The sequence below is a fragment of the Ambystoma mexicanum genome, chromosome 9, assembly GCF_040938575.1.
Source record: "Ambystoma mexicanum isolate Mex_15411 chromosome 9, UKY_AmexF1_1, whole genome shotgun sequence".
In the NCBI taxonomy this organism is placed as follows: domain Eukaryota; kingdom Metazoa; phylum Chordata; class Amphibia; order Caudata; family Ambystomatidae; genus Ambystoma; species Ambystoma mexicanum.
In genome coordinates, this window is record NC_090931.1 from 142348836 (window position 1) to 142361447 (window position 12612).

The 12612-nt window shown below is 42.0% G+C and overlaps 2 protein-coding genes across 2 annotated transcripts in view; one reads left to right on the forward strand and one right to left on the reverse strand.

The window, feature by feature from the left end:
* LOC138487766 (uncharacterized) overlaps positions 1-12612 on the reverse strand; it is a 263072-nt gene that overhangs the window by 187590 nt on the left and 62870 nt on the right. The window contains exon 3 of the mRNA XM_069614315.1: positions 3316-3456. Within this exon, the coding sequence (XP_069470416.1) occupies positions 3316-3456 (141 nt within the window). The remainder of the gene's footprint in view (positions 1-3315; positions 3457-12612) is intronic.
* The window catches only part of SC5D (sterol-C5-desaturase), a 220354-nt gene that overhangs the window by 67763 nt on the left and 139979 nt on the right, over positions 1-12612 (forward strand). The window lies entirely within an intron of this gene.

Consider the following 12612-nt stretch of genomic DNA (forward strand, 5'->3'; position numbering starts at 1 on the left):
CACCTCACATTTCTGACCCCTCACAGTGTGTAGAGGTTAACTAGCACTCCAAATCACAAGGATGTTTAGAGTTTATGTTGCATCATTAAAGAAGGCCAAACTTTAGTAAAAACATTGAATTTAGACATCGCCAAGCATAGTATTTAGTGTGAAAATGCTGATGTTTTAGTACCTTACACCTTCAGTGATTTTGAACCCAGAAATAGACGCAGGCTCGGCCTGCCTAATTAGAATGTTGTATCAAAAGGGATGCTCAGACAGCCAGTGTGTGCCATGCCACACAGAGAGGAGTGGATCTCTTGACACATTTTCACATTGATACAAGGCACAACATGTGCAAGTGAGTCTTAGTTCGCCAATGCTTGCTGCTGTTGGTATAGGGCGAGGAAGGTCCACGGTAGCGGGTAGAGAAGGGGTTCTGGTTCTGCTTCTTCCAACATTCAAAAGATCAATCATGCAGCCAGGCAAAACTCCAGTCACTCCATATGGCCTCTGTGAAATTGCACCAGTCCTAATGAACTGAGTGTGGTATTACAGAAACTTTGAATCTGTGAAAGTGTAGATAACACTGGGGCAGAAACTGCTCTAGAGCAAAAACCATATTCTTGCAAGGCATGGTTGCACCAAGGCAAGGGTCTATGACTTGGGCAAACATTGCCTTGGTGCACTTGCAGGGGTGGAAAGCTAATACCACTGTGGGTGTTGTGACTGGGGCATTGATCTTCCTGTTCTGTTCTGTAGGGAAGAAGGCTCCACCGCCTGGGTTAGCAGCTGGACGTGCATGTAGTACAAAGGGGATCATCCTCTTCTTCCTGGTGTAAGGGGACACCAAGGCTCCTTCGTATGGTCAGTCTGAAATAACCTCAGACGTTGAGGAATGGACAATTTTGGGTTGAGGTCATGGAAATAGTTAGGGTTTAGAGCAATCACCAGTGGGAAAATGATTCTAGTAAAAAATTGTAAAGAGGGTCCTCCCTGTGTAGTTTCAGACAGTTCTATATGGTTTCATTGTCACAATCTTCAAATTGTGCAGTTTGGGCATTGAATTTTTACTGTTTGTTACAAATTGTTTTGTTTCACCCCCATACCTACACCTTTCCTTGCCCCTGCCAACACCCTGCCCCCCACGACTCACACCTGAAATCCCTGTGACAAATGTCTTCCTCTGCTTGACTCAGCCCTGCAAACCCATACAATGACCGAACTGTCCACTTGAAATATTGTGGAAATGAAACAACTGCACACCAGTTTCAGACATCACGGCTTGTTTACAACAGCAGCAATAATTGGCAAATACTCGGGAGCACGCAGAACTTTCCATGCCAGACATGACAGGGGCGCTATTGCCCCAGGTCTACGTACCATTGGCAAGCGATTCCAGCAAGTCTTTACGGTCCAAACTGTGGGGCTACGAAAATACTATAGACTTAAAATGAACTGAAAATGAGCACACGAAACAACTGCTCCAGATGCCTCTACAAATACACCAATACATTTGGAGCTTGATGTGTATCCAATTGGCGAACAGGCTATTTTGAACTTGGTATTTTACTAGATAAGGCTATGGTGTACTGAAGGTCTTGGAAAGTACCGATATACTCTTACACATGTACTGGATTTAGCCAGAGGTAAATGTATTCCTTGGGGGATGCATGTTAAGAAAATATTGTATTGCATGAATGAAAACTCACTCTGGGAAGACCCCATTTCGATTGCAGTCGGCCCCAAAGGTAGAATAAAGGAGAAAGCAATGATCCAGCTCGGGTACATCTGGTTGAAGCTGCCAAAGCCATAAAACTAAGTCCTGATTATCTGGCATGCTAGGCAGAGTTTGGTCAAGAAGGCTATTTAGATTTTCTGAGCCCCCACTATGCACAAGACCTTTTTTGTTTGTTTCAGGCTAGGGACCTTGCAGATTGCTACCTTCACAAGATCTTGGAAAACTGGAGGGGGTGGTATCTGCCCTTTGTGTAATCAAGAAGAGGAAACCATCACCCATTTTGTATTTGTGTGTGAAAGAAACCTGAGAGAACAAAATATTGTAAACCCTTGCTGGAGAGAGAGGGTATTCGCTCCTTGGTGAATGCTTAGGAACTTTGCAAAGGCACTCTTAGCCCTTACCCTGTGCCGTGCGTAGCTTGTTAGATCCACCGAGCCTGGATGCGAAGGCGAAAATTGTGCATAGATACACTATTCACTTTAGACGAGGTTTAAACCCCCTGTGAAGTATTTTCACAATGTCATGAACTTAGTTTTAGATGTTGTGGCTGCAATTATACTCTCCCTACTTTTGAGCCCTTTTAGCTTTTTATCTCTTATTAGCTGAATTTACTTGATCATTTTTGATAATGAAAGTCACAATGTTAAATCAGGTTTTTATGAACTCAAACTGCTTAGCGTTTTATTTAATGTATTTTAAAATTCTTCTGTTGTAAATTATTTTTAAGTGGTTTATAAAGAAATGTATTATATCTTTGTATGAGTTTATGGCAACTGCCGAAATAAAGCTAAGTTTGACTTTGACAATAGCAGCCAAAACCCCCAGTGCATGGCTATTATCACGGATATTGAGTAGGAGTGTCCACTTTCCTTTGATCCCTCTCCTCCATCCTCCAAGTTAATAAGAATTTAGGATGGTCCTCCTTGGCCAGAGTTGCTTACTGTAAATACAGGTCTCGAGAGGATAGCTCAGGGGCAACGTGCTCACCTTGGAAGCAAGACGACATAGAGAAACACAAGTTCGAGCCACAGTTGCACGCTTAGAAACCTCTGTATATTATCATATCATATCATACATGGGGCTCCATCCACAAAGATTTGAACTGGAACATTTCAAAGATGCCCGTAAGCATCTCTGATTTGCTCCAGATACCTGATCCACAAAGAATAAAACTGAAGCAAATCTGGAGATGCTGGGTGAATCTTTGGGATGCTGTTGAAAAAATCTTTGAGTATCACAGTTGCATTTGAGAATGTCAAAGATGCTGCAGAAATCTCCTAATACCCGATTCGCAAAAACTAAAGCTGGAGCAAATATAGAGATGCCTGTAGCATCAGAGATGCTATTGAACAACACGTTAAGAACTGACTGCGCCTCAGAGATGCTCCAGGCATCTTCAGATTTGCCCCAGTTTTAGTCTTTGTGGATTAGGTCTTGGGTATCAGGAACAAATCAGAAATGATCACGGGTGACTCTGATTTGCTCCAGTTCAAATCTTTGAGAAGAATCGTTGTTGTGCAGTGAACACTCCAGCTGATCTAAAATGGTGGTTAAAACTCTTATGTCTGCTTTGTGAAAGAATTGACAGGACTTACCTTGGGAGGAAGGGAGATGAGAGAGCCCTTTTACTGTTCCTCTGCTTTTCCAAATGCGCTCGAAGCCGAGCATCGTGGTTTATCAAATAGTCCCAGCGAGCCCGTGGAACAAGGCCTCGCTGTTCACGCACGCGGTTTAAACTTCAAGAAAAAAATTATATGACAGATTTCAGTCTCAATTAATATGATATACATTAAAGACATTAACTAGCACCTGCATTACATCGAAAAAAGTATTGAATTCACCACATCACATTAAAATCTCTCTGTCATTCTACACTGCACCAGTAAAACAGTAGTTTAAGTAAAGCTTTTTCAAGCATAAACACATTATTTCTTCAATGGGGCTGTGTCCCTGTATCAAGAGAAAAGTGCAGTTTCCTTTGCTGATTTAAATAAATAATTAGGTGTTAATGTACTAATATAAGCTTACTAGTAGCTGAAATATGTGAACGATGGGAATTAGGATTCCAAAAAATAATAGTTGGGTAGGATGGCATTCTAATGAATTGCTAGTCGTGAAGTGCTGGCACGTTTTAAACATTGTTCATTTAGTAATTATAATTGTTCTTTTATAACACACTTAATACCAGAGATTGGTTTCTAAGAGCGGGATCATGATTCGAACCTGTGTTGCGCTGCGTTGCCCAAACGCGTTGCCCCTGAGCTATCCGACTGCGGGGAGATATTTGAACGCATACCGGAACATGCAAATGAGGATAACATTTGGTCTGCTTGCTGGGCCCTGGATCAGCAATGAGGACCGGTTTGAACATGCAAGCCAGAAATGCAATCTGTGTTGTACATGGCCATGTACTGCCCATTTCAGGATTTGATACATTTGTCCAGCAACAGTCAGGCAGACTAGAATGGTGGCATCCTGGAGAGTTCGAGAAAGTGAACGAGGTGGCTTAGCCCAGCACATGATCCTTGGGAAGCGAATGTAGAAGAGTTGGAAAGGGACAGAGGGGAGTTGGAGAAAGAGCGAGGGTGGCAGAAGAAAGTGATCCTGTATTTCTCCGGGTTCAAGCCTCCAGGTTGTCGCGAGATAGAGTAAGAGGGGCAGGGGTCGGGTTGAGCTTCTGGGGATGTGGGCAACCTGCTCGGTCGAGGGACAAATGACACCATAAATAAAAATGGTATCCATTTGTGAATTAATCCCAAGTCTACTATTGTTCCCAAACAGACATATGAATATGGTCGGTCTAAACTGTCTTATCCCTGGGCTGTATGTAAAACGAAGGGGCACCTGACTATTCCCTGACCATTCCAGGTATTGTATAATATATAAAAAACAATTGGTCAGGGCGACTCTGGACAAGACAACTTATGTTATGTTATGTTATGTGTTATGTCTTTGCTTCTATAGCGAACCATGAATCTATTCTGACAGTTTTTTATCACAATTATTGTGTATTTTTTATGGAATAATGCAATGTGTAAATTATACAAAGCATACCATAGCATCAAGGTAAATTGAGTCTAACACCATCCCCATAAAACATACAATTCTTCACAAATCTTGCATTAAGAATGACATCTAGTCATTTATAACAGACAAGCCTTGTGTTTACCAAGGTTTTTACAATAACACAATATAAAAAACAGATCATGGGCCTCATTACGAGGTTGGAGGTAGCCTTGCCGGTAAGAGCGGCAGGGCTACCTCCATATCGGCATGAAAGTCCGGCACCCGCGAATGGGCAATTCCCGGGTTTTCCGACCATGCCGGACCCGGTAATTGCCCTTTCGCGGGTGCCGGTGCTGGTAGATCCCCATTCCTGCCCCATAGGGCTCAATGGGAATGGAGATGCCTGTAGCACTAGCACCGTTCATAACAGTGACGGTGCTACAGGCATGCTGTGCTGGAAAGTGATGGAAAGATAATCCTGTGTTTTTCCCGCGCAGGTGAACATGTTCTGCTTCGCCCAGCACGCATACATGGTGGAGATCCTGGAGGCATCCCAGAGTCTCTGTGTTCCATTTCTGCAACACAGAGCTCTTTCACTGGCCCCGAGGGGTTCAGGTTATCGCTATTTTTGGAGCTTGTTTTTAAGGAATACTCTGGATGGAGACCATTCATTCTATTCATTTTTAAATTGTTATAGTTACACACCACAGGCCGTGAGGCAACACTTTCACTACTCCCGTCCTGATGAAGGCCATTACAACTGAAGCTGATAGAATACAATAGGCCGAAAAAAAACTTTTGTATCGACTTGATTTTCGTTTTAATGTGCCAAAAGTGGCAAAAAAAGCACATTATTTGTTTTGTATATTGTATTATTGTAAAATACTTGGCAAAACAAGGCTCATCTGTTATAAATGACTAGATGTCGTTCTTAATGTAAGATTTGTGAAAATGTTTATGTTTTATGAGGATGGTTTTAGACTCACTATACCTTGATGGTATGATATGCTTTGTAGAATTTCCACATTGCATTATTACACAAAAAATACACAATAATTGTGATCAAAAACTGTCAGAATAGATTAATTCTTCTATATGTTGTCTTGTCCAGATTCGGCCTGACCAATTGTTTTTGATATATTATGCCTGGGCCTGTACATTATACTTTTCCCCCCAATCAGATCCGAATGGGACAGGAACCACAACTATTTTCTCAAGGTCAGTCTTTCCAACCTGAAGTAGGTCCACACGATGCTGAGCCTTCCATATATTATAATCATATTGAAACGGTTGGGCCCTACTATTGGAACACTCAGGCGCTTCGTTCTGGGTCAAGGTAGGGTGATTGTATAGTTGCAAGGTGTTAGGCAGAATTACATGCAGTACCCTTTGGGAACACTACACACATTTAAGACTACAGGTGTAAGCACAATCTCACCTTTGGCACAGGCCTGTACTACACAGTTATGTGGTAGCAGTGGCTGAGCAGCCAGACTTATCTCAAGAGGGATGCGAGCAGTACAAGATGTTACACAATGGACTTGCAATCACAGTAGTTCAAGCAAACACTTACTTAAGGTTTCTTGGTAAAAGAATACACATTTATTTACACATTTAGTTAGAAAACATTCCACTAGTAAGAAGCAGCTCAATAGGTTTCTGAACAAGTTAGGCTCCCCTGAAGTGGGAGCAAAATGGCACTTCAGTAACTTTCAAAGGGGGTAGAAAGACAAAGGTTATAAGAATCAAACACAGTTACTTTCAGAGGAAGGGCAAATAATGTCAGTTATTATTATTATTATTATTATTATTATTATTATTATTAATTTATTATGCACAACCAAAAGAGGGCCCGGAGGCATACAGGTGCAGATCAGTTTAGGGAGATGAATCAAGAAAACGTGGAAAGGAGACAACTATTTATCTGAACAGATGGGTTTTAAGTTTTTTATTTTTTTATTCTTTAACCGAGGAACTGTTTTCTATAGCAGAATGTACAGCATTACATGTAGTAGGGGCACTTGACCAAAAAGCACCCTAGTTCCAATGAAGTTTTTGGGACCTCAAGGTTTCGATCGCCATTTGATCTCGGAGATCAATTTATTGCCTTAAGTTTTAGCCTGTTGATAAGGTAAGTAGGTGCATTACCTGCCAGAGCGTTAAATGTAATTGTTAAGAGGGTATCCAGTTATTTTTTTAAAGTCAAAATTTCAAAAATATTATTTAGAAAATACATTTTTTTCGAAAATCCATTTTTTCAAATATTTTTTTTTCTATTGTAATATTTAATTTCGAAATACAAAATATAATTCACAGGCATTCTTTAAAATATTGAATAATTTATTGAACAGTAAAATACATTGAATAGAATTGTTAACTATTTTCACCACTAGATGGCGAAACTGTATAACATTTGTAATTTAACTTAATAATATTATTTTTATAAACGTAGTTTTTTGCGTAACCCTTACGCATGCGTCACGTGTGCGTAAGCACCATTTTGCGAGTCCGTTCACTACCGTTGGGCGTCTTTGCTGCTGCTCTTCCCATTTCTCAGCATTTTTATTTAATCGGACCGTTTTTTTTGTATTGCACGTGTTTTTGGGATTGCTTGGTTTCTTTCTTTATGGACCATGGATTAAATTTATTTTTGCTGGAATGGTTTTTCTCGTTTTTTTGGAATGCCTCCTGGATCAATTTCATGGATTATGGATTCTCTCCTTGGAATGGTTTTTTTATGCATTTTTGCTTACTTTGGACACGTCCTGGATTAATTTTATTGATTTTGGATACTCACTTTGGCATCGTGTTTCGTGGATTCTCGGTTACTTTGGATGCTTCACGGATTAACCTTATGGTTTTAGGATACTTTATTTGGAATGGTTTTTAGACTTGTATTCGCTACTTCTGATTTGGATTGCTTTTTTGGCCTTCAACCACTCATTTTCTCACGGATTATCGTCGGACAGCGTGGATTTTCGAAATGGGATTTCTTCTGAAAGATCGTTTATTTTGGTGAGTACCCTTACGTCCTAACACTTCAGATTATACGCTGTTGCTTCTAAAAAGTCATATGCATCTTGTGTTTCAAAATTGTTCACTATAATTTAAACTCGTTGTTCATAGTCTCTATATTTTTTTTTTACTTGTGCATTTTCCAATGAAATGGTTTTAGATAACTTAAACTCTTGTGCTGATAGTTCTATAATTAAGTCCTGTTCCCTTAAGGTGCTTTACTCTTGCCTTTTACTCCCTTGTTTAACCCTTAGTATATCGTTATTTTATATGCTTTCGGGCACTCATAATGCATATAATTTGTGTATTCATTGCGGAGGCTGCAAGGGTTGCGTGGGTAGTAGGGAGGTGACAAGTTAACCCTGACATTTAGGCATTAGGTTAACACATTTTTTTTTCAATTTTTTTTTCTCGAAAAAATGGCCATCTCCATTATATGTATCTAATGTCGACACCTTTACATTCGACATTTTTTTTCGAAAATGTTGTTTGTCGGTAAACTATTTTCAGTAATATCACTATAAACCGTTAAGAGTCTGAATTTCACCCTTTGCTCGATGGGCAGCCAATGCAAGTTCCTTCTTATATCGGAAACATGGGTATATTTTCTTAGACCCATAATAGCTCTAATAGAGCTATTCTGGACGACTTGAAGTTTGTTCAATTCAGCTTTGTTTATACCAATAAGCAAAGAGCTACAATAATCCAGTGTTGATGATATAATAGCTCTTGCGATGGTTTTGCAACCTGTCTGTCAGAAAAGGTCTTATGTGAGCCAAGACTCGAATATAGTATGCAGATGATGAACCTAGGTTATTTACATGCGCTGACATACTTAAAGATTGCTTGAAGGTGACTCCGAGGATTTTTATTTTATCCTTCACTTGAATGGTATGGTTATCGATGCTGAAAGTTTGATAGTCTAGGGTCAATTTCTCAAGCCTTTGTTTAGACCCGATCAGTATCAGTTCTGTTTTCCCTGGATTCAGGGCCATGCCATTAGCATCCATCCATTTACGGATGAAATCATATATTTTAGCCACTATCCTGGCATGTTGGTCCTAGTTCCCCGACAGAGTGATAAGGCACTGTGAGTCGTCGGCGCAGTTCGAAAAACATATGTCCTTATTTTCCAAGTCATCAAAGAAAGAGACTGTAAAAAGGTTATAAAGAATCGGTGATAAGGCTGCCCCCTGAGGTATCCCATAGTTCATGGTAACTGGATCTGCTTGTGCTTGTTTACTGCAAACCCGGATTGTTCTTGAGCCTAGGAACGAAAGCATCCAATTCTTTGCATTAACGCTGAAATTTGCTCTTTCCTCCAACCTTTCCAGAAGGAGTTGGTGATCCACCAAATCGAATGCTGCTGAGAGATCCAAGGACATCAGAAGCATTGTGGACCCTTCATTTATTTTTGTCATCATCTTGGATTTAAGTGTGCTATATCCTGGGCGAAAACCTGACTGTCCATTATTGAGAATGGTATGTTTGTTGGTAAAAGAAGCCAACTGATCATATGCCACTCTATCCCTGATTTTTAGAATGAAAGGGGAGTTGGTAATAGGCCAGTAGTTATTTGCCTCTCCCGGATCTAAGTCTGCTTTCTTCAAGAGGGGGGTGATCTATGACCCTTTGAGCCTGCTCGGAACTATACCCTCTCTGAATGATGTGTTTACTATTTTTGTAAGGGATCCAATGAGTAACTCAGAGCATGCTTTATAGGATGCTGCTGGGAATTGATCACATTTACAAGTGGATGGCTTAAATTTAGTTAACACGATCCTCAGTTCGTCTTCTGATATATTTTAAAAATTAAATTCTGGAATATTTTGTTTCTTATTAGAAACTCGGGCCCCGGATGTACCCTTCACAGTGTGTGACTCTTTTTTTATTTTTTTCACTACCCACTTATTTTGGTGGTCTTGTCTATCATAGCCTGTTGAATTACTGTACATCAGGCTTGATTTATGTCTAGTTTAACTTGGTGTGTAGCCTCTGGTTTTTACAATTCTCTCAGAATTGTGAAAATGTCTTTGGTATCATGTTGGGCCTCGAAATTCTGGCTTTGTATGATAACTTTTTTGCATTGATCACTACAAGAGGCAATTCGATTCAATAGGCCTGGGCCAAAGTCAATGGTTCAGTGTCTTGGATAGGATAGCACAGTTCTGGTAGTAAACGGTTAAGTCTTTGCCAATGTTCATAGAAGTAGTTTGCCAGAAAAAGTTATATGTCGGGTTAGGAGCGAACAAGACTCCAAAGTTGGGAAAGTTTCACAAACTTTCACCGTGGCAGAAAAGATTTCCACACCGCGTTTGCACAGTACCTTATGGATGAAGAAAAGCTGTAGCTGAGGCAGTTGTTCCTGGCAGTTCCTGCAGATCTCGCTGTTCCTGAGCTTCAGTCGTGTGGACAAGAAGGAGGATATTGGGAGGTTCCTCTAGTGCCCAGAGAAGAGGCCACAAGCTTGGCTAAACGTCAGTTTAAGGTGTGAGTGCCTTAAAGTCCACAAACTGGTATCCTTCTCACTGGCTATCCGGTTTTCAACAGCACTCTGAAGAAAATTCGACCAGTATGGAGACAGTGTCCAGGTGGCTTGCGAGTTGGTTGTTCCCACCAGCTCAAGGGAAGAAGTCGTCCTTGAAGGGCTTCTCTATCAAGGGAGTTTCAGGCAATTCGGACCTGCAGCAGGGCTTCACCGGGCAAACCAACGGTCCAGGAGTTGCAGCAGTCATCTTCCTATAGCTTGTCTTCGGTTCTTTTGATCCAGTGGTCGACTCTGCCTTCCATGTCCCAGAGACCTGCTTTTAAACAGTTTCTCCCATTAATTCCAGGCTAGCTGCCACTCACCCAGCAGGGTGGCTGTCCTTGCCGGACAGGCAGCCAACCAATCACCCCAGAGTGCATTCAGGTTTCCTAGGAGACTAAGCACAGGGAGTTTCGGGCACCTCCCTCACATCCTGTCCAACCCCAGACAATCAGGCACCAGAGGAGGGCTTCAGCACTGAAGCCCGCCAAAGGGCATCGAGCAAAGTGACCAAACTTGGTTTGGCGCGCACAGTTAAACACAAGAAGGACTTTTCCTAAAAGAAACGGCAAAAAAAGGTGACATGAGTCTGTTTTTACAGAGGGGTCCTGGGCGCCATATTGAAAAACATGGCTGACCCGATTTTTAGCTACCGGTGTTCGCGGTCGGGAAAAATCGTGGTAGTTTGTTCTAAAACCACTGCCACCAGAAATGTCAAGAGGAAAGGGTAACATTTGACTGTTACATGAGTGTTTAGACATAGGGGATACTAGGCAACCCCTCCAGCACTCTATAGGAAGATAGTTTGTGCTGGGTCTATGAATTTTAAAAGACTAGCAAAGTCAATTTAACTTTACATGCACTGGGAGATGACATCCCTGTGCCACTGCACTGAAGGTGCTGTGTGACACACAAGAAAAAGATGATGCCTATGGAGTTTGTCTAAAAACTCCATATCCAAAGAACACAAAAGTAAAACACATTGAAAATGAAAAGTTCAAAGGCCCAAAATATAGCAAAAGAAATGGAGGGCTCTAAGGTAGAGGGAATTTAGCACTTGGGTGAAAATTCTCCCTAACACAAGGTCACGGGTAGTGAGAGGTGGCGCCCTCACCTCCTTTGGTATCAAGAAGAAACTGGTTCCTGGATACCTCACATTTAGCATGTAGAAAAGGATGAATGTCCGCACAGTGTTTGCGTGGGTTCAGTGATATTTATTCAGAAGAAGACAAATAGGGCCTCATTACGACCCTGGCGGAATGGGTTTAACGGCGCCGGTAATGGTGCTGGTGCCGTTAAACCCATTCCGACCTATTACGAGGTTCCCTTGCGGGACCCGCACTGGATCGCTGGTCAGATCAGATGTCCAGAGCAGGTCCCGCGAGGGGACCAGGGAGCTAACAACGGGCCCGCAGCGGGCCCGTTATTAACGGGCCCGTTGTTAGCTCCCTCCCCATTCCCATTGAGCCCTATGGGGGCTTGAATGGGAATGGGGATGGGTATTTTGAATGAGGAATTACCGGGTCCTCCAAGGTTGGAATGGCCCGGTAATTCCTCATTCAAGGAACCTGGACCCGGACCCGAGTTTATGGCAGAAAATATGGAAATCGTTCTGCTTTGTCAGAATTCAAAAAAGCAGGTGGAAGGAACATCCACCACACAAGCCTTATGCCTCTCCCATCGAGCACTACATAAAACTGGACCGCAATATCTTCAAGACAAGCTAATACCTTATCACCCCACTCGCACACTAAGATCAAGCTCAGCCGGCCTCCTAGTAATCCCTAAGACAAACTCAGCCAGATTAGGCGGATCATCATTCTCAGCGCTAGCCCCAACCCTATGGAACTCGCTCCCACCCTACATCCGCCTGACTGAAGACTTAACGGCCTTCCGCAAACTACTGAAAACCTGGCTCTTCCCCTAAAACTAACCAGCAATTTGACCGGAAGCAAGAAATGTACAACTAAATAAAATCGAATGTAAACCATAAGACAAACAGTACCAAACGAATAATGTAGATCAAAACAGTGAAGTGGATAATAGGAATAAATCATCAGGAAACTAGGAGATCTGGATGGACGCTTGACCAGACGAATGTGTAAGAGTAAATGAGCATGTAGAGGGGACGAGCGAAGAGGGCGGATGAACGTCGAGAACGGATGAGCATGGAGAGCGGATGAGCATGGAAATCGGATGAGTATGGAGAGCAGATGGGTGTGGAGCGTGGAGAGCGGACGAGTGTGGAGAGTGGATGAGTGTGGAGAGCGGATGAGTGTGGAGAGCGGATGAATGTGGAGAGCGGATGAATATGAAGAGCGGAGGAGCATGGAGAGTGGAGGAG